Source organism: Camarhynchus parvulus, chromosome 1 (genome assembly GCF_901933205.1).
Source record: "Camarhynchus parvulus chromosome 1, STF_HiC, whole genome shotgun sequence".
NCBI lineage: Eukaryota > Metazoa > Chordata > Aves > Passeriformes > Thraupidae > Camarhynchus > Camarhynchus parvulus.
The window spans coordinates 19,426,620-19,452,370 of record NC_044571.1 but is presented as its reverse complement, the minus strand read 5'-3'; the positions used below and the strand labels follow the sequence as shown (position 1 = coordinate 19,452,370).

The window sequence follows — 25,751 nt, the reverse complement described above, 5'->3', positions numbered from 1 at the left end:
CACAAGGCTGGCTAAGCCCAGGCCTCCCAGCCCTGTTATGGTCTTGTGTAAATCAGAAATCCAGAACTAGCATAAAAACTACAACAGCCTGAGGGAGCATCTAATAACATCGTGTGGGAAACTGCAGCGTTCCCCTGGCTGAGCCCCATGAGGTCCCTTCCAGGCATCACTCAGTATAAACTGGCAAGAAAGCTGTGTATTGATTTTGATTATCCGCACTATATGTGTGCTTGTAGAATCTGAAATTAAACAGCGGATTGGGTTTCTAGTCCCAACACCCTGTTTATTCCTGGTTTTATTTTCCTGAAGGAAGGCTGAAAGAACAACGGCGAGCAAAACAAACCTTGCGGGAGGTTACAATGTACACAAAGCCATCTTGGGCGTAGGGGCGGTTCTTCGTTTAGCAGAGAACGCGGGAAAGAGGGCGAGGGATGGGGATGTCTGCTGATGTTTAGGGAAAGCAGCAGCAGAGAAGGGCAGTTGTTCTCGGGGCGCACTTAACCCTCACCCGCACCCTCTCCGCTGGCGGGCACAGGCCCAGCGCACGCCCCGGCTCCCACGGCGCCGAGGCATCGCCGCCAGGGCCGGGAGCTCTCGCCACCTCCAGGGACGCCCCCGGCCCAGGGCGGGCGGCCGCCCCTCCGCCCGGCGGGACGCGTCCCCCACGCCGCTGCCGCCCCTCCCGCCGCCGGCTCCCGCATCCCGCGCCGCGCACCCCGCGTGACCGGCGGGGCGGGCACAGGCGGGCGGCCCGTCCCCGCAGCGCCCGGGGCCGAACGCCGCTCCCCGCCGAGGGCAGAGGAAGCCGGGCGCTGCATCCCCGCTCCGTCCCGGCCGCCCGCCCCCCGCCCGAGGAGCCGGGGGGCGGGGCGGGGCCGGGCCGTCCGCGGCGCCTCCCCGCGGGAGCGGGCGGGGGCCCTCTCCCTTGCGCCATGATGAACAAATGACCTCGCGGGGAATGAAATTTAAGTTCCACCGGGGGGAGAGAGTTCTCTGCTTCGAGCCCGACCCCACCAAAGCCAAAGTGCTCTATGATGCCAAGGTGACCGGCCGCGCGCGCTCCTGCCTCCCCCTCCCGCGTCTCCCCGGGCGGGAGGGCGCGGGGCGGGGCCGGCGCGCGGCCCGCCCGCTCCCGTTACGGCTCCTGCTCTCCCGTTACCGCTCCCGCCGGGCGCTGGGCGCGCCCCCGGGCGGGAGGCGGCGCGGGAAGCGGCTCTGGGCCCGGCCGGGGAGGCGGCTCCGCCGACAGCTGCACTTGTTGCGGAAACGGGCGCCGGCCCGGGGAGGGGGGAGCAGGCGGGGAGGCCGCGGTGCGGGGGCCGCCACGGGACAGGGAGACGAAGCGAGGCGGTGCCGTCCCCGCCGGGCCTGGCCTCTCTCCGTTATTGCTTTCCTGCGGGCGGCTCAGGCCGGTGCCCCGGTGGGGCTCAGCTCTCTCCCCGCGCCACGAGAGCCCCGGGGGCGGGGGGTGCGCGTAGCAGCTGTTTGGGAGCCTCTGGGCCTTGGCCGCGCCCGGAGCAGAGGCGATGGGGCCTGCCTGCCGCGGCAGGTAGACAGCGGGGCCCCGAGCCGCCCTGGGAGTGCCGGCCGCGCTTCCCGCCTTCCGCTCCCGGCTGAACACCTGCAAAGTAATTCTGAAGTCTTACTGCCACCCCTGCAGTTTTGTAGTGTAGCTGGATTTATTTCCTGTCACGCTTTCCCACGCTTACTGCCCGCCCCTCTGCGTTTCAGAACGGTATAAGTGGTACCGCTGGTGAAGAGTATACGGAAATAGGAGAGTGAGCAGTGCGCGGTGGGCCGTAGGTGTTGCAGTAAGAGGTGACTGCCTCAGTTAGGGCCTAACCATAAGAGTAGTGAGAGTAATGACGGAGCTTTATGTAAATAGTGTTGTTTTTAGGTATCAGTGGTACACATGGTTATTTTTCAATCCTAAATCATCTATGTCTGACTTAGAAACAGAGTTCTGGGTGGTTTTTTGTTATAGAGAAGGATAAAAAGGGAAGTGTTGTAACTGGATTTTTGATGAAATTAGTACTTTTTGCTGCAGGTTTACGAGTTGTGCTTATCCGTGTTTCTCAAACATCTTTGTTTAGGAATGCCACTGTCCTCTAATATTTTGGGCTGACCTTTTGTTTGTACATTTACTCCAATGTCCTAACAACCTGGGAGCTGTAGTTGCAATCCCTATAAACCTATAACCTGAGTACAAAAATGCATTGTACCTCTTCTTCTTTACCGTTAAGTACTGTAAACAGCATAATTGTCTGTGAATCCATCAATAGTTCTTAAATTGTGGACACCCAAATTAAAACATCACTGTGGCCTAAGTACTGATAATGATCTATTGAAAGCTACTCAAGTGTAGGCACCATATCTTTTTCTTCTGAGGTGCAGGCCCTTTCAGACTGGCTATTGCACATTTGTGAAAATGGAAGAAAACAAGGGTTATTTCCAAAGCCTCTTAATGTTTTGTGGCTGAGAGACTGTCGTGTTCAACAGAACAGTATTTCTGAGGTTTATGTATAGAGAGCTGTGTTTCCTGCTTAGGGCACTTGAGCAGACAGCACTGGGGAGAAAATGTAAGTAGCCCAAATCTGCATATCCGTACTGTGCTACTGCGCTGTTTGACATCTCCCTTTGTCTGTCTTGAAAGCATGGAACCTTTGAGGATAGGACAAAGATAGTGAGCAGTCTGCAATGTTAAGAGCAGTCAACAAGAAAGCTAGGTTTTCTGATAATTTAGTATAATCCATATCTTCTGTTCATGTCAATATTAACTGGCAAAATATCAAGTCTATTTAATTTTCTTTTCTTTCTTTCTTTGTGCATAAACTTTCTCTCAAGCCTTTTAGTATGTACCCTTCAATATTTGTTTCAGATTGTTGATATTGTTGTTGGAAAAGATGAGAAAGGCAGAAAGATTCCAGAATATCTGATCCATTTTAATGGTTGGAACAGAAGGTAAGAACCTATACGTGTGGTTTTAGTTCTTCCATTTTTTCTCTTTTATTCTGCAAAGACAGGCTTTGCATAGAATATCAAAGGACCAATGTTTGCAGGAGTATTTTTGTTTTTGTGGATGCCTTTAATGTTCACATTGGTCTGTATCCATAAATTTTAGTGAATCTATTTGATAGACATGAGTTTAAACCTTATGGGGTATCTGTCTGTGGCATCTACTTATGGCACCTAAATTTCCATTAACAAAAGGTTTATGCTTTGTTAAATCTAGCTCTGGATTGTTTGATTATCAGTACATGAGTGCAATGTCTTGACTGCAATTGATAGTATGTGTCAGTGCTAGAAATGCTGTTTTGGGCTAAGTCAAGGCTTGACAGATTTTAGATGGCAACGTGAGAGCTGAAGCCACGTCAACAGAGAAGAGTGCAAACCTTGTGATGCAGATGTCGCTTCTGAATGACATTAAACGAGTCCTTTGTAGACTTAAAGTATATTAATTCATTGGTAATCTTGAGTGGCATATATTCATAGTCATTCTTTACTTTCTTTTGACCTGTCCTTAGCTGGGATAGATGGGCAGCTGAAGATCATGTTCTTCGGGATACAGACGAAAACCGCAGATTACAGCGTAAATTGGCACGGAAGGCTGTAGCTCGCATGTAAGGAATCCTTTTGGCCTTAAAATAAATGAGATTAATTTTCAGGTTCAGACAAATATATCCAGGTGTCTACAACTGAGCTTGGCATCTCAGCTCATGCTGTAGGTGGTAGAACTATGCATAATGCAGTCAGTGCATTCTGGAGAGCTACTCTAAGCTAGAGACCTGTGGATTGTTACTAACACTCTAAAAGACTAACAACTCAATAGCTGTGTTATTCTTAGCTATTGCTGTGAAATGCCTGTGTATTGGATCTGCATCTTCCCAAAGAAATGTACTTCAGGAAAACCTGAAGTATTTTTGAGTCAAAGGCAATAATCTAATATTGGTTGGCCATGGCTAGAGGATCTGCTTGAGAACATGAATGTGAGGTAATGTACAGACATTGGGGTATCCACTCTCAAATAAGCATTGTCCAAATAATTTCAGCTTTAATTAATGAAAATAACTCAAGCATAGGTTTCCTGTGCATTTGCACATAATCAAATTAGTTAGGATAAACAAATGAAATAATAATACCCAAATGTCAGTGAATCATTTTATGTTCTGTAGGAGAAGAAAGGGAAGAAAGAAGAGACGCTGCAGGTTGCCTGGTGTTGACTCTGTGTTAAAAAGCCTTCCTGCTGAAGAAAATGATGAGAGTAGCGAAAACTGTGAGTTTGTTTTCCTCCTTTGGTGACTGGTGGGATGCCTTGATCTGGGGGATAAGTGCATGGTGTCAGTTGCCATGAGAGTATCATGGCCCTATCTGAAATATTCAAAGGCAGTCATATGAAGAGTGGGAACTATGTTTCATGCTAAGCATCTGTTAAGTTGGAATATCTGTTTTCTTCTTGTAGTCCAGAGGCTTCTCCTTGCATCTCTTCTACTCAACTGTTTTAATCAGTGATTTCAGAGCTCAATGCTGTTTTCTTTAGTGTAGTATTAATAGGTGTGAGAACCCCTCAGATTTCTTTGTTTGATGTTCGGAAACACAACATTTCCCTGCTAGTGTTTGTGTATTTTTGAGGGCAATAAGATTATTTTTTCCCCAGTCTACCTCACACAAAGGTCTGTTTCTTGTCAGCTGACTGGCTGATTTCACTTTCAAGCCAGATTTTTAATTTCCTGCATTTTCCTTTGTGACTAGAAAGCCAGCAGGAACACTGGCTGGCACTTAGCTGATGTTCTGGGAACTGCTGCTGCACAGATTCATGCCTTTTGATTGAATGATTAATATGTTAATCCCCTGTGCAGAACTCAAGTCCAATGAAAATGTGGGTGCTCAGGAATGTAGGGAGCTTTTAAAACTTAGTGTTTTTCAGTTAGAGAGGAGGCAAGAATACTTCCTATTAACTCATCTTACATGTTTAAAATATTTGTAGTGGGCTGTAAATAATGCATGTTTAATTCAATTAGAATTACTCATCCTCATTAAATATAACAAGATAATTGTGGTTTTTTAGTGGGTTGGGTTTTTTGTTTTTTGAGGGTTTTTTTTGCATTGAGGCCTCAAACTGATTTGTCATAAGCTCTGTAATGTAATAATAAATATATGAAATCTCTTTTATGCAGCTATAAGTAGTTCTTCTTCTGATGACAGTGATGAAGGAACAGATGAAGAAATAAAGAGTGAAGAAAGTGACATAGATGAGAGGACAGAAATGGTATTTTTGTGTGTTCATTAAGTTAATAGAATTTAAACATCTGCACTTGAAACTCTGGGAAAATTGAAGTAGATGAAATATAGGCCACAACTGGTAATTTAGCTGGAATTAAAAGCATAATTTTCTTATTCCTGGTGTTTACTGTGATTGTGATTTTGAAAATTATACAATGTCATTTACTTACAGAACTGTATGATATAGTGCTAAAAATACACATTTGTATCTTTTCCTCTCATTCTACACAAAAGGCTTATGTGGAGAAAATGTAGCAGACTAGATTTCCCACTTTTGTGGGTGCTGTAAAAATTTGCTTGTCTATGCAGGTTGGACAAACCCTGATAGCAGCAGGATGTTTGTCTTGTATTTTACCGTGAGACAGGCATGTCTTAAGTTAAAATGTAGAGAAGACTGTTTTCAAGAAAAAGGAACATTTCTTTTTCTACAGTAAACAGTTGGTCTGAAGATGTGTAGATTTTTACTGCTACAGTGTGGGTGATCTGAAGCAGCAACACCTAACAAATTTCTGTTTTTTTTTTTAGTTAAATACTTAAGAGAACGTTAAATTAAAAAAAAAAGTTTAAAAAATGAATTTGCAGATATTTTGAAGAGCAGTATTGTTAAATAGTTTAAGGCTATTATCCACTTGTATCCTTACTATTGAAGTTATTGTTTCACAACCAAATATTGTTTTCTTTCACGGATCTGTTGTAGAAAGAAGAACAAGACGCTCATACAAAAAGGGACATGGAAGAAAGAGCAATAAGCATAGAAATTCCTGAAGTCTTGAAAAAGAAGCTTGAGGAAGACTGCTACTATATTAATAGAAGAAAAAGGGTATAAAATAAAAGTTGGGGCTCTAATGTGCATAGGGGTGTGAGGAGGGTGTCAAAAGTAGTTTTTGTTTTTACAGCTCCTGGAGGTTTTTAACTTCACCTTTCTAGCTTCATGTTGAGTTCAGACAGGGCAAGGAAGAATACAAAGAGTGTAGGGAGTAGAGTTCTCTATAGCTATAACACCAGTTTGTCATATTTAGCAGTGTACTGTTTTGGTTCCTGATTGTGCTTTAGAATGCAGATTGCTTTTGAAAGCTGGAAATGCAGCAGCCTTGTTAATCTGACCATGTTTCTTGCTTCTCCTGATGTTGATAAAAAATGCAGTTTAAGGGTTGAAATTATAGTCGTGGATTTGCTTTATGCACTAGATGTTTACTGAATTAGTTGGTACATTACAACTTACTGTTTTTATAAGACATTAATTTTTTTTCTTTTTCAGCTAGTGAAGCTTCCTTGCCAGACAAATATAATAACCATCTTGGAGTCATATGTAAAACACTTTGCAATTAATGCTGCTTTTTCAGCCAATGAAAGGTCTCGGCACCATCAGATGGCTCCACATGCTAATATGAATCTTCATTATGTGCCACCAGAGAAGAAGTGAGTAATCTTTCATCCACTGCTGTTGTTACAAGAAGAATGACCTTGCATTCTGTGTTGTGTTTTATGGCTGTTCTCTTCTGTGAGCTTATACCATTGTGTATATCTGTTTACAGGGCTCAAAGTATTTGACAGCTAACTATAGCAGAGTAACACTGATAATTTGTTTACCAGTGAGAGAGTCCCTGTACTCTGAAAAGTCATTATGCAAAAGTATCAATATTCTGTTTTATCATGTAAATTCTTACAGATATTGAGATCTGCTTTGAAGAATGTGTTGCGGTTGTCAATGTGGAGAATTTAATATCTAATATAAGAATAGCCTACTTAGAGAAACTTGAATAGGTTCACATTTTAAAAAGGATAAAAATTTAATACAAACACTTATAGAGATTTCCAAGTGCAAGTTGTTTGTTTTAAATTGACATATGCTCTTAAATCCTAGAGTCAGCGTGTAGGGGAACTGTGGTAATACAAATCGTGATTTGTTGAAGTTCGTGTTCTAGTCTGTTTTCTCAGCTGAGCTGTGTGTTATTCTACCATGTTACAAATGCATTAACCATGCATGTTTGCAGTGTGGTGGTTTTTGATTATTTTGGGGATTTTTTCTCTTAAGTTAAAGATTTTTGATATTAGATGAGACTGCTTCTATCTAAGTACAATGGGGTAAAATCTTGTTATTTTATCAACGAGAAATCCTGACTTGTGTTAGTGTTCTATTTCAATGGTGTGTAATTATGCTATTTTTATGTTGGTGTCATTCATTCTTTGACAGAATGACACTTTTCCTTCTTTGTAGTATAATCTCCCAAACAAAAGGTTAGATAAAATATCAGAAATATGAACAGAAGGTTTTACACACATTATGATTTTTACAGGTTTATGTTCAAGCCACTTCCTCAATAAAAACAGTGCTTTACTTAAAAAATTGGGTATAGTTTCAGTGATCATTAAGTAGGAGAGATTCAGCTGGCATCGTCATTGTATTTCCCTTACTGCTCTAGCACTGAAGGTTATTGACCTTCTTGGATTTATAGAATTTCTGCACATGATGGTCCCCTGACCCAATTCATGTGTAGCAGTTTTGGTAGGTGATACGAAATATTGGAAGTTTGGAATTTCAAACACGGATCATTTTGGCAGAATCAAATTCTTTTACTGTACACATGTGTGCACTTGAAACATGAGAGGGGAGGACCTTCACAAAGGTGAGAGGTGTCACAGGTGTGCTGCAGTCTGTGTTTTTGGCTCTTGTAATAGCTCATGTACTCATATCTAACTTTGTAAGTCTTTCACACAGACCTGAAACTGAAATTCTCGGTAGCCTCCAAATGTAGTGCTCTGATTAGCAGTGCAGATCACCGGAAACTGCTCTCCCATGCAAATCTATCTCGTTTTGTTGGTTCACTGGATATCTCTTGAGCACAGCCTTAACTGCAGCTTAGTGGCTATAGGTCAAATTCTGCTTTTGCCTTTTAGACAGAGATTCAGTGTGTTTTGTACTTGTTCTGGCAGGTGCTTCTTTTTCAGTGTAGTGAACTTGGAAAACCAAAAGAATGTTTACCTGAAAAACATCTAACTTGATTTACTCCACAGTAGATTTTATTAGTTTAGTGAATAGTATAATACAACAGCTGTCTGATTTTGTTTGAGGTTATGAAGCAGACCTATTAAAAGAACTTGTATTTCTGAAGTTAACAAGAGCAATCACCTTCTTTTTAAAGTGTGTTTTTATTTGCTTATCATGACTTAGTGATTGAATCAGCATATTGTAGTTATGATGTTAATGGACTGTATTAAAGAGCAATTTTGTGCAATTATGCTGAAAAATAGTGCCATGCAACTTAGAAATTAATATTTTTTTCCCCTCTAGTGTCGAGCTATGTAAAGAGATGGTGGATGGGCTGAGAATAACCTTTGACTTCACACTTCCCTTAATTTTGCTCTATCCTTATGAACAAGCTCAATTTAAGAAGGTGACTTCATCAAAATTCTTTCTTCCCATCAAAGAAAACTCAACAAATACCAACAGGTAGGTTAGATATAAGAAGTTTAATATGCCTTATCTCAAAATGTAGGAGAATGTGGTATTCATGGTTTTTAACTAATTTGAAGATAAGTATACTTCTGGAAAATAGAATTTAATAGAAGAGCTCATCACTTTAGTAGTTATTGGGAGGAAACTGTTGTACCTGAATAAAAGTGTTCAATAAGCATGACAGTGTTCGCAGGGGTCTTGGGATGAGGGAAGAGACAAGGACCTGACTCCATGTTTCAGAAGGCTTGGTTTATTATTTTATGATATATATTACATTAAAACTATACTAAAAGAATAGAAGAAAGGATTTTATCAGAAGGCTAGCTAATAATAGAAAAAGAAAGAATGATAACAAAAGCTTGTGTCTCAGACAGAGAGTCCGAGCCGGCTGACTGTGATTGGCCATTAATTAGAAACAACTGCATGAGACCAATCACAGATGCACCTGTTGCATTCCACAGCTGCAGATAATCGTTGTTTACATTTTGTTCCTGAGGCCTCTCAGCTTCTCAGGAGGAAAAATCCTAAAGAAAGGATTTTTCAGAAAATACCATAGCTACAAATAAGATCTGTGAAACTAGAAGAATTTCTTTTGTGTCTAGAGCCCTGACCTCTTCAATTCTGTAAACCTGCCATAATTTCCTAGAAATCAGGAGGAACTTTCCCCAAGCCCTCCTCTGCTGAATCCTCCCACGCCTCAGTCAACTGACAGCCAGCCCACCACAGGGGAGCCAGCCACGCCGAAAAGGAGGAAAGCTGAGCCTGAAATCCTGCAGTCTCTGAGGCGTTCGACGCGCCACAGCTCCAACTGTGACAGGCTATCGGAGAGCAGCGCATCCCCGCAGCCCAAACGGAGGCACCTCGACACCCCCGCGTCCATGCCAAAGCTCTTCCTGCACCTGGAAAAAAGTAGGCTTTTCTTTTTACGCTGTGGGCCTAAACAAAGCATAAAGTTGTGTTCTTCTTTTAGTGCTGAATGGGCTGTAAACTCAGTGAAAGAAATTGAAGTAGTTAACTTTATGTATCAATTCTTTAGCTATGAAGCCTTATTACCAAAGAGAGAAATACAAGGCAATATTGTCAGTACTTTGGTATATTTTTCCACAGAATGCAATGAGCTGCTTTTCTGAGAGTCTGTTTTAGGGTAACCTTTATTGAATTTCAGTGTTTTTAAGACTTCAAACATTTTAGCAGCATGCCTTAGATGCATTTAATGGCTTATAGCTCCAAGTAGTAAAATTTTTCTTACTTCTTTTGTTTTGTTTTTCCTTTTGTTTTGAAGAAACCCCTGTCCATAGCGGGTCGTCTTCACCTATAACTTTGACTCCTAGCAAAGAAGGGAGCACGGTGTTTACTGGCTTTGAAGGTAGAAGAAACAACGAATTGAATGAGGTAGCATTTTGATATTACTCTCCTAGATTTAATGATTAAATGTTTTGTGGACCTCAGAGTAGGGCTATGTAAGAAAAGATTTTGTTGGTATTATTTACTTCAGCTTTGAATTTGAAGTTCTGTACAGACTAAATTATTTATGATGTTATAAAGTTTTCATAACCAGTATTTTCGTGTTTTATATATAGGTTTTGTCCTGGAAATTGATGCCAGAGAATTATCCACCAAGTGATCAGCCACCACCTCCCTCATATATCTATGGATCTCAACATTTGCTGAGGATGTTTGGTAAACTAATGCAAAATTCTCTGCTCAATCAAAGTTGCTTTATTTTTTTTCCAGTCCTGATATCTGTGATTTTTCTGTTTCCTTTATTAAATTTATTTTATTCTTGCAGGAATGTACATTTTAATCTATTTGGAACTTTTAGGCTATTCATAGATTTGGTTATCTTTCATTGGCTTTGTAAGCCTTCATTTAAGAAAGGCAAAGCAGTGTTAGTTCCAGTACACTATCAAACATCATTAAACCCAGCAACATTCACCTTCTCAGCATGTTTCTATTTAGTAAGGCTTTGAAAGATCAAAAGTAGCTTGCGAGGAAAAGTGGGGTCTGTGCTGAGAAGAAACTTTTATATTCTTTTCTACGTAGTGGATAAAAGTAATTTAAAGTTGCATGTACAAGAAGAGGTATAAACATTATTTCTTTTATTCACAGTAAAACTACCAGAAATACTGGGGAAGATGTGCTTTCCTGACAAAAACCTAAAGGCTTTAGTAAAACACTTCGAGATGTTTCTGAGGTAATATGACACACTGTACCACAGCAGTGTTTCTATTGTTACATAGATCTAAATGTCCTGCAATGGTAAAGGGGGTTTAAGATAAGATACTCATTTTCTACAACTACAAGATTAGGATAAAATTAGTATACCATTTTAACAATAGCAATTTGAGTAAAGATGAATATAAGATTTTCTTATTTTTTAATTCCACTTGAAGGGAACCAGAATTTTCTACTTTGAATTTTGATAAACACATTGATATAGAACTGAAGTGTGAAAGTTTGTTGATATGTATGGAATGACAAGTCTGACTTGGTTAAGTAGCATGTTTTATGAAGAAATGCAGAGTCTGCATTGGTATTTTTTATCAATATTAGCAGGAGGAGAAACTTGTTCTTTAAAACGTGTTTTTAATTATGATGGTTTCTTAAAAGAAATGTCTGTCTTAACTGAGCTTTGAACAGAAAGGTTTCTCTGTAATGTAGCACAGTTGTTTGTAGGGATACACAACTCTGTCTGACCACACTAGCTCCACCACTGGACTCAGTAAGGTCATACTTGCACCATGATCAGATTGGTTTATCAGGTAGTGTAATTAGTATTTCTGCATGACATTGAGGATGTGGTTAGATATCTAGTGTTGGCACTGTGTTGTGTGCAGTCAGTACTGGAAAACAAAATTACCAAGGAAACCTTCAGGAGAAGGTGTTGTAGATGGTAATGGAACAGATATGGAAATTGTAACGTAAATTTGGTCAGTGACTTCAGTAGCCACTTAGGGAAAGGTAACATAGTATTACACCAGCATAAAAAACCACTTGCATTAGATATCAGGGAGATGAAAAATTTAAAATTCTTTTACTTTAATTGCTTACTGAAAATTGGAGATGTTTCCAATGTGAAAGTTTCTACAATACACAATTTTTCTCTGAGAGCAGTTAGTTGTCAAGTTTAACTGATTCCATTTTGCATCTCTTTTGTCAGATTTTTGTTGGCATTCAAAATACCTTTAAATTAAACAGGACATAACTAGAGCTCATTGTTGGAAGACTGTTTTTGCTTGAAGTGAATATTTAAGCAGGGAGCTTAAGTCACTGTGGATCAGATCAGTTTTTATCAGACTTTTGACTGTTCAGATTCTTCTGTGTTGGTAGAGCAGATCTCTATTCTTTAGTGTCTTTAATAACCATGTTTTCATATCCATTCTGTGGATAAGCTTTATTGGATTAGAATAGATGAAATGAGAAACATGTCCCCTACACCCCATAAAATAAAGGTTGCTTATTGGGAAAGGGTTGCTTAAGGGAACTGAAATTTCTAGTGATAGTATCTGTATGTGTTTTACTTTTCCATTGAAATGTGTAGTCGTCTATAAATATAACTAAAAATCATGTTTCCACATCAGCATTTTTAGGGGAGATAGAACAAATCTCTCAGTAGTTCCCCCTTCCTGTGCTTTGTGTCATGGTGGAGAGCCCTCCAAATACACAACCTGCGCTCCTTTCAGAAAACACTTAACCAGAGGTGTGCTTCAGTCCTTGAGGCCAGGCTACAACAAAACCAAAATGAGCCCTACAAGGCAAGCATAATGTGGATATCACGTATCTGTTACAGCAAAATATTTGAAAGCTGTTTTTTCCAAGCACTTTCTTTTTTGACAGTGTCAAGGAAGCTTCAAAGTTACAGTTACTGCTGTAGGAAGCATTTGATCTTAGGTAGCTTTGTAATAAATACTTTCCTTAGTCTACTTTCCTTGTCAGCTATGCTACTGGGCAGCAGAATCCAGTACAAATTATTAGATACTTTTTTCTCAACATGTATTCACATGGGGCTGTGAAAAGTTTTTCATTTGGGTATTTATGTCTCATGCTGCTTGTCATTGAAAGTGGTCAAACAATTATTTTCTAGACAATTGTTCATGCTTGATTTTTGTCACAGAAATAGTTCTGCATTATCTGTTTCTAATCACAAGAAAACTTGAGTTTGAGGTGACATCTTGTACTGATGCCTGGAAAATAGCATAGATGTTCCCAACAATGTTAGAGTGAATACAAAAGCAAATCTTTACTTGAAAGCTTTCAGATAGACAATATGGCAAAAATCACAAGTGGTATAGTAATTCCACAATTTTTATTAAGTCAGTCAAGTAGTATATGTACCATATACTGTCCAATTAAAAGGTTAATTGGTTAGATAATAATCCCTGGGGTCCTGCCCCACTGAAGGCAGAGGTTTCTTTTGCCCCACTTTTATGTCTGGTCCAGGTTCTGGTTGGAAAACAGAATGTCTGTGTAGTTGGTTTTGTTCTTGGAGTAAGACTAAACACTATAAGGTTAGCTTATAGTTTCTAAATGTAGGGAAGAAAGGTAGGAAAATTGCTAGAAACTACACCCATGCTTTAGCAATCTACAAAGCTACAAATACATGAAAGATACAAAAAGCTAAAAATCTTTAGGCATCAGTACTAGTTCTTCAATTTTCACATTCTGTCGTTTCCTTTTTTGGGAATTAAAGGATTAATGGATGATTATTATAAATATTTTATATCAGTTCTGTTCTGGCTTAACTTTTGAACAGTAAGGTCTTCCCTACAACATCTGTATGCATTAGGTAATAGCACCCAGTTTACTTAGGACTGCTTAATTATTTTTGGGTTTTTTTTAGTGAACTGCTCTTGAGTGAGAAGCTGAAGTACTCTCCTTTTCTTTATTTCTCTAATAGAAGGCAAAAGATTGATGGGTGTGCTTGCATTAATTAAACTACTCCTGAATCTTCTTTGATGTCTAGTAGAGTAGTCCAAGCATTAGTAGTTTATGTATTCTTAAATAAAACTTTCATGCAGTACACAACTGATTTAGTTCTTGCATAGATACTGATATAATTTTGAATTACGATTTTGTGGCTAAAATTTATAGTTTACCATTTATACTATAAATCTCCTGTGGACTGAGAAACTGACACTTATGTAATGTAATTCTTTTTCTGGGCATTTGTTGTCTTGAGTTTGCTTAGTCCATGATAGATGCATTAAATTAGCGTTGTGATGCTACATGGATAATGTTTTCCAGTCATGCCCTCAGACTGCTGCTTAGACAAGATTTTTCTCAATTTCCCAGACAACAGATATTTTTAAGGAATGTATGAAATGCGTCTTTTTTACTTTCTTGTTAAGTAGAAACTCTACCCTCTGTGTTTAGTCCAGCTTTCTACAAGTGTGCAAAATGAAAATTTCTTCATGGAGAACAGGAAAGTTGATTTCTTAATAATAGAATTTGTAGAATAAAATCAGATTCTCAAATTAAGTACAAAACTCTGAATCTTAAATTATTTACTTCTGAAATAATTCATAGTACTTGCAGTCTAAATAGACTCACTAGTTGGTTTCAGTGACTGTCACTTAGTGCACATTTAGTCTTTAGGACCGAGCAGTGGGAGCTAATGCTTTAGCTGGTGCTTACTGGTGCTAACTGGTAATTGGACTAGTGAAACACCCCTGATTAAATCTCCTTGCCTGTTAATAGCTTTAGAGTAAGAGGAAGTATTAGCTTTAAACTAATTCCATTATTTCAGCTGCTTTTGAAATAAAATGCTGCAAATGCTCTATTTTACAATTCCCTGACATTGTAAGGTGCCTAACATGCCTCCAAAGGTTGCCTCAGTGATGAGAAATGACTGGCAGGAAGGTGCCTGTTTCTGTTTTGCTGTTTCCATTAACTTGCACACAGCCTTGGCTTGGAAAACCATTTTGGAATCAGAGGCTCCCTCCCAAGTCTGTTAACCAATAGGAGCTGCTTAAGAGTTAGGAGGAGGATACAGTATGTCTGTTTTTACAAGAGCAAGACCCGTCTTCACTGAGGTAATTTCAGAGAATGTCATTTGAAGTGGTATATTATATATATATATATATATATATATATATATATATATATATATATATATATATGTAGTGGAACTGTTTAGACAGATATTTTGACTTTGATGAAATACAGAAGAATAAATAAGTGATGAAATATTTCTAAAATATTGCTTCTAAAATTTCTAGTAAGTTTTCTTTTTAGATGAGGCCAATGTATTAGTTCAGATTATGGAGAGCTAATAGTCAAATATTTTAGTTTTGTTAAAAACCCACAGGTATTTCAAACTCAGTATTTCCTTTAAGCTTAAATTTTTTTTTTCCCCCACTGATGCTCTAAAATCTGCTTGTATCTATTGTGCCACTCTGCTCCATGGGTAGGAAAATATTTTGATACTGATGAATTTTTCTGAGAAGGAAGCCAAATCAGAGGACTGTAATAATAAAATGTGTATATACAAAGATGACAAGTTGTTTCATGTAACCTTAAGAAATAGATCTCTGGTGCTGACAGCACATTTTGAGTGTAGTAATTTTATTATATATAACTGCAGTGGTGAATCATCACCACTAGTCTGTGCTAATGTACAATTATGAGAGGTTATTTGTGTCTGAGAATGAAAAAATTAATCATTGCAAATGGTGAATGGATTAGAAGACATCTTTAGTTAGGCCAAGTTGCTTTGTGATAGAGTTCCTGTTCATTGTGAGTCATTGTGGTTTCAGTTGCAAAAGGGCAAGTAATTAAAAATCACATTCTGAAAGATGGAAAAGAATGCAATTGTGCCAGTGTTTCTTATATTGTATTCTTAACTGATTAATGTTGTTGAATTATACTGGGCTTTTTCCTCTCAGTTTTTTTAATTAACCAGTTACTTGGTTATGACACAATAGAAAACTTCATGGACTTGGAACCTAAATGTGAGAAAATCAAGTTTCTGAGTATAAATGGGGACCTGGGTTTAGAGTGCACAAACATGTAAAGCAACATTTTTTTCCAAGTTTTGAAACACTTTGAACTGAAGGAATTCTCCTGGCACAGTTGGGTAACAAGGGGCCCGCTCAAACTTTTGGCACCTTCAGGTAGAATGCTTCTTAGTGAGTACCTGATATTGTGCAGGTTCTTACTTTCAGTGGGCTTTGTTGGCTGCTTGGTCTGCAGAATGTGCTCATTGGTGCTTATTGCCCTCAACTAAGGTTTTGTTACATTGCCAAAAACTGTTAATGAAACTCTCCATGTGGTTTGCTTCTCTTCCTTCTGCTTTCCAATCATCAGGTGCCTGGGAATTTGAATGAGCATATTGCTAGTCAATAGCTGAGATTTGGATCATGTATCTACATTTAGAGGTTGCCCCAAGTACTTTAAATGTGTTATGGTAGCTTTTTTAGAAAGCAGCTCTAGGGACCTGTGCTGGCCTGGTCACAGGGTCTTCATCCTCAAGACAAACCAAGGACTCCTGTATTGAGCTCTTTTAGGACTGTTTTCCCAAAAGGTCTTTGGGAAAATTAAATTCTCACTTACTCAATCTGATTCTTGGAAATGTTATGATGGTAGCTTGGTATCTTCAGAGTTCTCCACACTTCCTCTTAAAAGGCCAAGGAATGTTATCTCAGTTTCTATATATCAGTGAGTGACAGGAATCCAGTTTAAACTCCAGTTTACTCCTTTAGCATGGTTCTTGAGCCATTGGTTATTAGAACAAACATCTGAAACCTCAATTCACTTCTTCTGTTGACTGCAATGGGGTTATGATGGACTTAGTCATCTGAACTGCTTTCCAGATGGAGACAGGCCTACAAATTGGGGAGGGGTGAGGGTCAGATGGTGGCATATACATTTCTTCATGAACCTAAAGCCTTTTAGTTTTCAAATCCTGCATTTGAGTAGTAGTGTCAGAGATGGGGTAACTTCTTAATCTGCAAATGACATTTCTTTTGATGAGGTGACTCACAGAGTTAGGACTCATAATAGGTCTTCTAGCAAATTTAGATAGATCATTACAGTAGCCTTTCAAACAGGTCACTGATCTCATCAAAGCATCTGCTTACCTTTTAAAATTCTGTTGGAGAAGTTTGTAAGGTCACCTTCTTGGGAACTTTTCCTTTGGACTCTGTCTTCTTATACCTTAATGGCTGAGGATATCTTTCTAAAAACTAAGGTTTTCTTTGTCATTTTCACACTTTCTGGGCTGTCCCTAAATTTATTCATGTGATGGTAGCTGACATTTAAAAGTTTTTTTTCTTCATTCAGAGACTTCCAGTAATAAATTTTGTTGGTGGTGTCAAGGCAAGGCCCACCAGAGTATGCTCTTAAAACTCATACTAATTCAGTGACTCTTTTTGAGATACGTTCATGACATGTGTCAAATGGCCTTCTAATGTGGATAGTGATTCAGTTCTTCTTTTTGGTAGATCTACCTGTATAAGTCAGTCAGATGGTAGTGTATTTGTGAGGCTATTGCTTGCTTAAAAACACCCACACTTGAAGATCAGAACATAGCTTGAAGAATTCCTAAGTTGCCCACATCTTTTTCCCTTGTCTCCATCCCCTCTAGAACTTTCTGAAGTGTTGCCTTTCTAGGAACCTGTGGTAGGGAGGAAAATAACTGCGTTGTGCCATGTTACCTCTGTTCTCTAAGCATGAGTATAAAGCATGAGTTTGTTTTTAAGAACATTCATTATGAAAAATGCACGCAGTGTCAAATCAATATGGACTGTGCATCCCAGAACTTGGTTGCTCATCAGCAGTCTTGCTTTATAGATGTATGCATATGAACTCTGTAAAAAGTATAAAAATGAAAAAGGCAATAATGCAACAGGTGACTGAATGGATCAGATTTGTAAGTTAAGAATGAAACAATTTCTGAATAGCTCAATAGCAATATGCTTTCTGATCTATTGCTGAACATTGGCTCTGTCTGCTAATTACAGCTCCCTCCGTCTTCAAATCTTGGCTCATGACTTTCAGGTAGCAGTGTAATTGATCTTGGTGCTGTTTTAGCTTGTCCAAGAGCAAAGCCATAGTGAAATATCTGATAGGCAAAAGTCTTAGGAGACTCCTAATATTTCTGTGCCAGCGTTCTGCACTCTGATGCCTTTTGAATAGAAAGCAGCTTCAGAAGGGCCCCATCTCTTTGTATGCAGGTATAGAAGGGGGTGGGACAGAGGCTGACTGTGTTCCTTCAGTAGTTTACTTCTCTGCAGAAAATAATTTGTGTTTGCTAGCTCTGGGGTATTTTGCTTTTCACAACTCTTACATGAAGAACAGGGAGATGTATGTTTGACTGTGTGCCTTTTTTTTGAGGTGTAGCTGTGGCCCACCACCTCAGCTAAAATTTCTCATCTGTACCAGCTGTCACTCTAGCATGCACCAAACTGGCATGTATCACTGATGATTTAAGCAAAAGTCAGGAAATTTGTAAGAGAAAGTGAACCTGTTTCCCATTACTTGCTGTTAAAATTCTGGGAACTGTCAGCTACCCAAATGCCTTCTGAAGGTTCTTTTAAAACATGTTCTCTTGTATGATCTAGCTCTTAGTACTGTGTTTTACTGAATGTTATCCAAAGATAGTAAGATTTTCATCAGCCCCTGTGTTTTTTTTTAATGTCTTAGAGTCATTAATGTGTGTTAATGAAGAATTATTAATCAAATACCACTTGTTGCTCATCTTAACTGTATACAGTCTAAGTACATTCAAAGTTAGGTTCAAGTTGGTTAAGTTTTAGGCTTTTCCACACTTGCTTCATACCAACCCCTCATCCTAGAAAGTGATTTGTAGCTAACTAAAGTCAGAGGTCATAGCAGTTGATGACTTGGGTATTTTATTAGCTTCTAAATTGCTATAATTTGAGTGTTCTTTTTTAGTGGTTTGAAACATTTTACATCAGAAACCATTTAGGTCCCTCTCTATACTGTTAATTATAGAGCTGCTGTGAAATAAGGAAGTATGGAAGAAGTTGACAATGTGCCTTCTAAATTAACAGCGACACCATATAGGATTGATTTCTTTTAAAAGAGTTTCTATTTGTCACTGCTTTTTCTAGAATTAGTAGGATGTAGTTATTCCTCCAGTTTAGCACTTATTTAGCACTTGAAAGTATTGGGGAAAAATCAACCCTTTTTCATTTATCTGTAGTTTTGTACTGTCACCATTTTCTATGAGCTCTGAGCAATAAATATATTTCTTATTAAATTTAAGCACTTTATTTAGAGGATCTTGCCAGTATTCTTTGATGCTTTGGCTCTCTTTGGATCGAAGAACATGCCTAGTTCAGGCGGTGCAGCATTTATTGAGGTTGGAGAAGGCCTGTAGTTTTTATGCCATTCACATGAACATTTTTTTTAATTTGGACTTTCTATGTCCAAAGTATTGGCTATGCAGAACTGATATTTTCAGCTTCCAATAGTGAAGTCATCACCCCAGCCACTGTTTCTTGAAAGAACACAGATTCTGTAAATGACATTGTTTTCTGTTGTTTCTTTTGCTTCCTACTCTTAAAACATGTAGTGAGCATTTTGCCATGTTTATTGATGCTGATCTTTAATATCCAGGTATTTTGTAGGTCTGTGGGTTTTTTTGTGAAGTACAGCTTGAATGTAATCATGAGTTTAATAACCATTTTGCCCTTTTGCCCCCATTTATGTACCCAGTGTCTTTGAAATCAAAGGAAGGAGCAGAGAGCTTATAGTCATTTTAGCTGTTTGTTATTGGTGTTTGTAGCAACACTGTTTATTTTCATTTTCAGACCTAAACCAAAGAAAAAGTTGTGTGTTAGCAGAGCAGGAAAGCATTATAAAATATTGGGTGCTTGATGGTTTGAATAGTATTTGCAGACAATCTTGCAGAAATATGAAATTAAGGAACTGAATTTGCAAAGGATGTGTTTTGTCGTTGAAACCCATATTTAAATCAGAAAGATGAAGGCACATGAAACATATGAAAAATCATAGCTTTACTTGCCTTAAAAGTTATAGTTTGACTTAATGGCTCCTGGCTATTTGTATAAGATACTGACAAAGTGATAACTGAAAATACTGGTTTGGGCAAAAATGAAAGTAGTGTGCTAAGCAGGTAACTTACAGAAGTTGCAGAAAGATCTCTTTTTTTTCCTTCTGTCCTAGTTATTTGAATTCTTTTTCTGAGTATAGCTTTAACTTCCAGATTTTTTTTGTTTTCTTATTGAGCTTGAGGAATTTTTTAAAATGCTTGTTGGATTTCAGAATGCTCGAGGAAGGCTGTTTCTCACTATGCGAAACTTGTAAAAAATAGGGCAAATCCTTTGTATGCCAAATTTCAAAGAGTAATAATTCTTAATTCCCAGGCTGTGTTTTTGCTGAGCTTAAAAATCAAATTGAAAAAAGCTTTTCTCTTAAATGTTTCATATTCTGTTCTTTTTTTTGGTGTGCTTTCTTCTCAGGTTTTTAGCAGAATACCATGATGATTTCTTCCCAGAATCTGCTTATGTAGCTGCATGTGAAGCCTACTACAGTACTAAAAATCCTCGGGCCATCTACTGAAGCTATTAATAAGGATTAAATCCTACTATACATAGCCCATGACAATGCTATTCTGCTACATGGCTACAAGATGAGAAAGGAATTAAAACAACTTCTGGAATTGAAGACATTGAAAAATATCTTTATGATGGTTGCATTACTTAGGAATGGAGAACTACTTTTCACAGATGTGTATAAACAGTGGTGTGAGTCACTTAGAGGGTTGGCTATAAATCTGACTCCAGATGAATAAAGAAGCCTTGTTCTGACTTTACTGCACAGGACTACACAGAGTAATAAAAAGCAAAGGAGGCAAAAGCAGATGCATTGGCAACAGGACATTCTCATGAAGATAAATCACCATGCTGTGTTTCATTGTAGCTCAGCCTCTCCTGCCTGAGAAATAAGACTTGACTAAACAGTTACATGAAGAGAATTTGTGACTGGTATCTTATGGATTGTTTTCCTCAAAAATTACATTTCATCTGTGGAACTGTCATGATAGAAAGGATTGCTTAATGTAAAGGTGGCTTTGCTATTTGGCTAGTGTGACATCTGCCTCAAAAAATGACTTTGTTGCTTGAATGAAAGATGTGTTGCTGACTTTGCATTTTGCAGAGGTGTATATAGACCTTTCATGGTAAAGCTGGCAGGGTTCTGAGCAGACCAGACACAGCCAGGGATTCGGCATTTACCTGGCAATAAATGATTTCCAGAGCCGTTATGAAAGAACTCATTTTCTACAAGTGAATGGGAAAGTCAGTGAAGTCATTGCAGTTTAATTGGCAAACATTTATTTTCTTAATAAAGTTCACAGTGGCTGCTGTGTGGATGTGTGATTTTGACTGTCTAAAACATCTTGTTCGTGCTCAATTAGTATTTTTGAGGGTGCTAAGTGTGCGTATAATGAGAGGTGGGAGCACTGACAACATATGGAGAGGAGCCCTTTCTGTATCATTGGATGTTCTTCTGCAGACTTGAAGGATGTCTCTTTAGACTTTTTTAGACACTTTGGCTCTGGAAATAGCAGTTCAGTGAGAACTGAGTTCCTACAAATGTGACAACACATTCAGTAGAAATTAATTGAAACATAATTCTTGTTGCGGAAACCACGTGCAGGACATAGAACACTGGCCTTCAAAATCCTTGACTGTATCAAGATAGACACAGATTTTAAAAGCACTGAGAGAAAACAGGACTCTGGGTTACAGACTGCATTAATCACTCTGTAGTCGTTCTTGGTTCAGAAAACTTCCACCTATAATGCAGAGCTCAAGTTTCCTCACATTTGTAAAACTAGTAATTTGAGGGCATCATCTTTCACACATAAATGGCAAGCTTGGGCTGAGGCCAAAAGAAATGTAAAATCTGCTGTTGATATTAATTGTCACTTTTCAGAGTTCTGTGGTGTGCTCAAGCTTATGTACTCAAAAGATTAGGATTACGTGGGTTTTTGTAATTTAGGTTCTCTTTTTTAAAAAAAAACCTTCTATGAAGAGTCTGCTCAGCTCAGTTGTTAAACCAGTGGCATGGACGCATGCAGATTTGATGATTGTTAATTCTAAAAATTGCCATTTAGCAGCACTACTCTTTTTTAAACATGTTTCTCTTGTAGCAAGAAGACCCCATATTTGTAAGCTTTCGTCATTCTCAAATGACAGAAGTTTTGAATCCCTAGCAGAATCCACGTACATCAAAACTTTGCCAACATGTTTCATTGTAGGTTTAAATGCTGTTTCTCTAAAAGACAGTTCAAAAAAATACAAACTGTCTAACACAAGATTAGTCTAGGAATGCTGCCTGAAACTTCAAAATTAATCCTTTCTATTTTAAGAATGCTCATGTATAATAGGACAGATCTGGTTTTGTTCCATTTTTTGCACCTGTGAGTATAAGACACATTACAAACTGAGTCCTGTTGTGTGACTGTATTTAACTGTTGAAATGAAAATTTCTGCATCAAGGGGTCAGGAGTACTGTTGGTATTGCCTTGTGGAGATGCTCAAAAGATGTGAGGGGGGGAAAAATTCTGATGGTCCAGTTATAGTGTAGTCTTTGTGAACAGAATATTTCATAAAATTCTCTTGAGGCTGCTGTTGGATATAATATTACAAATTATCTTCCTCTCATAAATCCAAAAGCTTTTCTCCAAAGTTGTACCTCTTTGTGCTTCCTGACACTTCTAATTGATGTAACTTTCATATTTGAATATATGTTTGAATTTTAAAAGTTTAGTTTTATAAATTCAATTATAGTAATGTGCAACTTTCACATCCCTCTTTACTGTCACTCTTCATTTATGGCATTCAAAATTTTAATACCTGTTTTTTAATTTTTTTTTTTAAGCTGCAGCAGTGGGAGTCACTTTCAAAAACTTGGAACAGAATGCTCAAGAGGGACAGTTCTTACTAGTCTTCAAATATATAGGGACTTAGCAGAGTGGGCCCCAAATTCACTTGGAATGTAATGTTCAAGGGTTCTTGATCTCAGGAAGCTTAATAATGTAGCTACACAGCCAGTGTGAATCTGGAGGAACTCTTTCAGTGTCCTTGACTGATTAGATACTTGATGAGATCCACATCCATCTGTGGTGATGAAAGATGCACTTAACTATTTGTCATTATTTAGTTGCTCTTTGTAGAGTTAGTCATACTGTGTTTTCTAACCTCAGTGAGTCACAATGGTGTGGACTAGCTGGAGGAATATGAAAGCCTGACTGAAGCAGGCTACAGGAGCCTTCAGAGGAGCAAGTCTGCCAGCAGACTTCAGAGACAGTCCCCTGCAGCAGAGGAGCTGAGCTGAGGAAGCAGGTTAATGAGCAGTGATACATCGTACCAACATACCTGTTTGTCCAAGGCACAGGTGCTCTGTTTCCAAGGGAAGGTAGTTTTGTTTGTGTGTTTCAGGGAATTATCCCACTGTAATTACAGTTCATACTTACACTGGTAAGTCTCTATGCTGGAGGTGAGTCCTGCACTTCCCTTCAAGAGTGGGATGCTCCCATAGTGGGTGTGGGGTTTTGGATATGACTGTTCTTGGGAAAAGGCAGAGGAGAACAGTTGCAGCCTAGGTTTAGAAGCAGGTGGTGCAGCTGATGAGTGGCAAGAGAGCTGCCAGCTGCATGCCCAAGGTGCTTGGGCTGCACTTGTAGGACTCATTTCAGTACCTGCTCTGACTTGGCACAGGAAAGTGCCTGAGGAACTTTATGTAGTGCCACAGGACCATGAAACTGACCTTATGTTAAGTGCTTTACGTAGACAGTAAAGTTTACCAAAGAAGAATAAACAAAATATAACTTTAATATTCTTCTGTTTTATTCCTGATTTTAAGCTTGATTCTGTACCTATCATCCTTCAGGGAGAAAATCAGAAAAAAAATACTGTTCTTTCAAGTGCACTGTCTAGAATTGCCATGTTGCCTTTCATTTTGCTATTGTGTTTTTCAAGCTCCTATTTTAAAGCTCAGGCTTTCATGGGGGTCCTTTTCAACTGAGATGACAAATGTAAATGTGATCAAGTGCTAATTAAGAATATGTTCCATGTCCCATTCTGAAAGCTTTTGCACTTGTTAGGGTTTCCCTTGGCACTTGGTGTGGGCTAACAGCAAATGTGTAGTCACTCCTTACATCAGGAATGTTTGATAGGAATTTGTCAAACACTAGTGTAGGATAACCTTGCTCTGGATTATGCTGAGAGAGATGTTTGCAGTCAAGGAGGAAATAAAAAGCTGTTACTGCTTTTCATGTTTATATCATCAAAAATGTTAACACATTTGGGAAGAATGCCGGGGAGATTGTTATTGGAGTTAAAATGTATATGTGTATATTAAATCCTTCATTTTGTGAAAATTACACGTTTTCTCCACTGCCATCTTTAGCACATCTTCCAAAAATATGTATACTGGGGTGGAAATAAGCTGCTGAAGGCAAGGGGAAGGAAGGAACATTTATTATCCTTCACGAAGTCTCAAGTCAAGCCTTTACTGTGGTAGCTGGCTGTAGGAAAGCACAATGCTGACAGCTCTTGGACAGAGAGCCTTGTCTTAACTTTGGGCTGTTGCATGTTTGATCACTTTCAACTTCTTGACCAATAACAGAGGCAGAAAGCAAGATTGCACTTCAGAGCACACAAAGGCTAGTCTAAATTCAAGGATAAAATGCCAAATAGCCACAGCACAAGCATGCTTTGGCTAAATGTGTTGTGTTTTTGTCCTGTGTACTGTAGAATCTTTGTGATGGCACTTAATCACATTAACAAGTCGAGATACCTGTTCTGTTTTATACACTAATGCATCTCAGTGTCTCAAGGTTCCCAGGAACAACAGTTCTAGATGGTATGTTCATTTTTTGTTCCTTTGACCATAATCAGTACAACCTTGATGTGTTTACATAGTCAACTTTTTCACTTGCTTATGAAACAATGAATTTGGAAGGATTTTCTGCTTTTTGTATAGCTGCATGCTTTTTCTGTATGAAATTAGTGAATACAGGTACTACACTGCTAGAATCAGAGGTAGAAACACTTCAGTATTTCTGTCTCAGTTTTTGGTGGTTTTTACTTCAGTGACAACACTCCCCCCCCCCCAACTCCTAAACCAAAGTTTGGAATATATATGGCTTCAGGAAAATGTTATCAGCAATGACTGAGTGGCAGATGTAGATGCTTACTAAGATCTAACTCAGTGCATTCTCTCTGTTGCATGCATAATGTATTTTCCCCATCTAACGCACATAGCAGATGACTTTTTTGCATTAAGGGTAAAGATTATAGCAAGCTGAATAAAATCAGTGCAGTATAAACTTGTGCTCAAAGATGAAAAGAAGTCTGTCTTAAAAAAATTAGGGGGAAAATGAAGTGCACATTGTTCCTGCTGTCTTGTCAGTTGGGAGTGGTTGCTTAGGTTGTGTGAGCTGGGCAACAGTGTGAAGAGAACGAACAAAGCTCAGATGCAAATTGATAAATTCCCTCACTAATACTGACCTTTAATAATGCATTCCATGGAATGGAGTAATTTCTCTGCCATTTTGTTTCTAGAAATGGTGGGAAGTTATTATTAAAAATTACTTTCTTAACCAATATGAGGTATTTGATCTAATTCTGGGGGAAGCAACCCAGGTACTAAAGCACTGAATCATACAAATATGTTCTTAGGGATATTTCGGTGTGATGCCAGAAGACAAAGTGTGTTTATGTAGCAAGAAATGTAGAGATAAAAGTGTTTAGTTCCTGGCAAAATGAGCAACAACACTTCCATTACAGTGGTAGTGTTCAGGTTGGCTTCTAATAATGTCAAGTAGATGTTCAATTTATTAAAAATTTTTTAGTCTTTAATTATAAGTTATTAATAATTGCCAATCTGATAATTAAGTTAATAATCTTTAAAGTCCTTGAAACAAAAATATCTCTCAAGTATTTTCTTTATTTACTCCCTTCTTTCCTTGCTTGTATTTTTTTCTATTAGTCTAGAAAGTTGTGGAATGTCTCTCCAT

The 25,751-nt window shown here is 38.7% G+C and overlaps 1 protein-coding gene across 1 annotated transcript; it reads left to right on the top strand.

The window, feature by feature from the left end:
• The first annotated feature begins 814 nt into the window (after positions 1-814).
• Positions 815-24,250, top strand: MSL3 (MSL complex subunit 3). The gene is made up of 13 exons (XM_030952636.1): positions 815-1,042; positions 2,879-2,961; positions 3,525-3,620; positions 4,173-4,273; positions 5,175-5,266; positions 5,978-6,100; positions 6,539-6,699; positions 8,573-8,731; positions 9,384-9,646; positions 10,020-10,129; positions 10,318-10,417; positions 10,847-10,931; positions 20,185-24,250. The coding sequence occupies exons 1-13, from the start codon at positions 944-946 to the stop codon at positions 20,282-20,284; spliced, it is 1,572 nt and encodes a 523-aa protein (XP_030808496.1). The 5' UTR covers positions 815-943; the 3' UTR covers positions 20,285-24,250.
• Positions 24,251-25,751: the final 1,501 nt, after the last annotated feature.

Excerpts from the sequence above, each read along its gene's own strand:
- MSL3 (XM_030952636.1), top strand. The coding sequence starts at position 944 with ATGACCTCGCGGGGAATGAAATTTAAGTTCCACCGGGGGGAGAGAGTT. Across the intron at positions 3,621-4,172 it reads CGGAAGGCTGTAGCTCGCAT|GAGAAGAAAGGGAAGAAAGA; the intron begins GTAAGGAATCCT and ends TATGTTCTGTAG. Across the intron at positions 5,267-5,977 it reads TAGATGAGAGGACAGAAATG|AAAGAAGAACAAGACGCTCA; the intron begins GTATTTTTGTGT and ends GATCTGTTGTAG.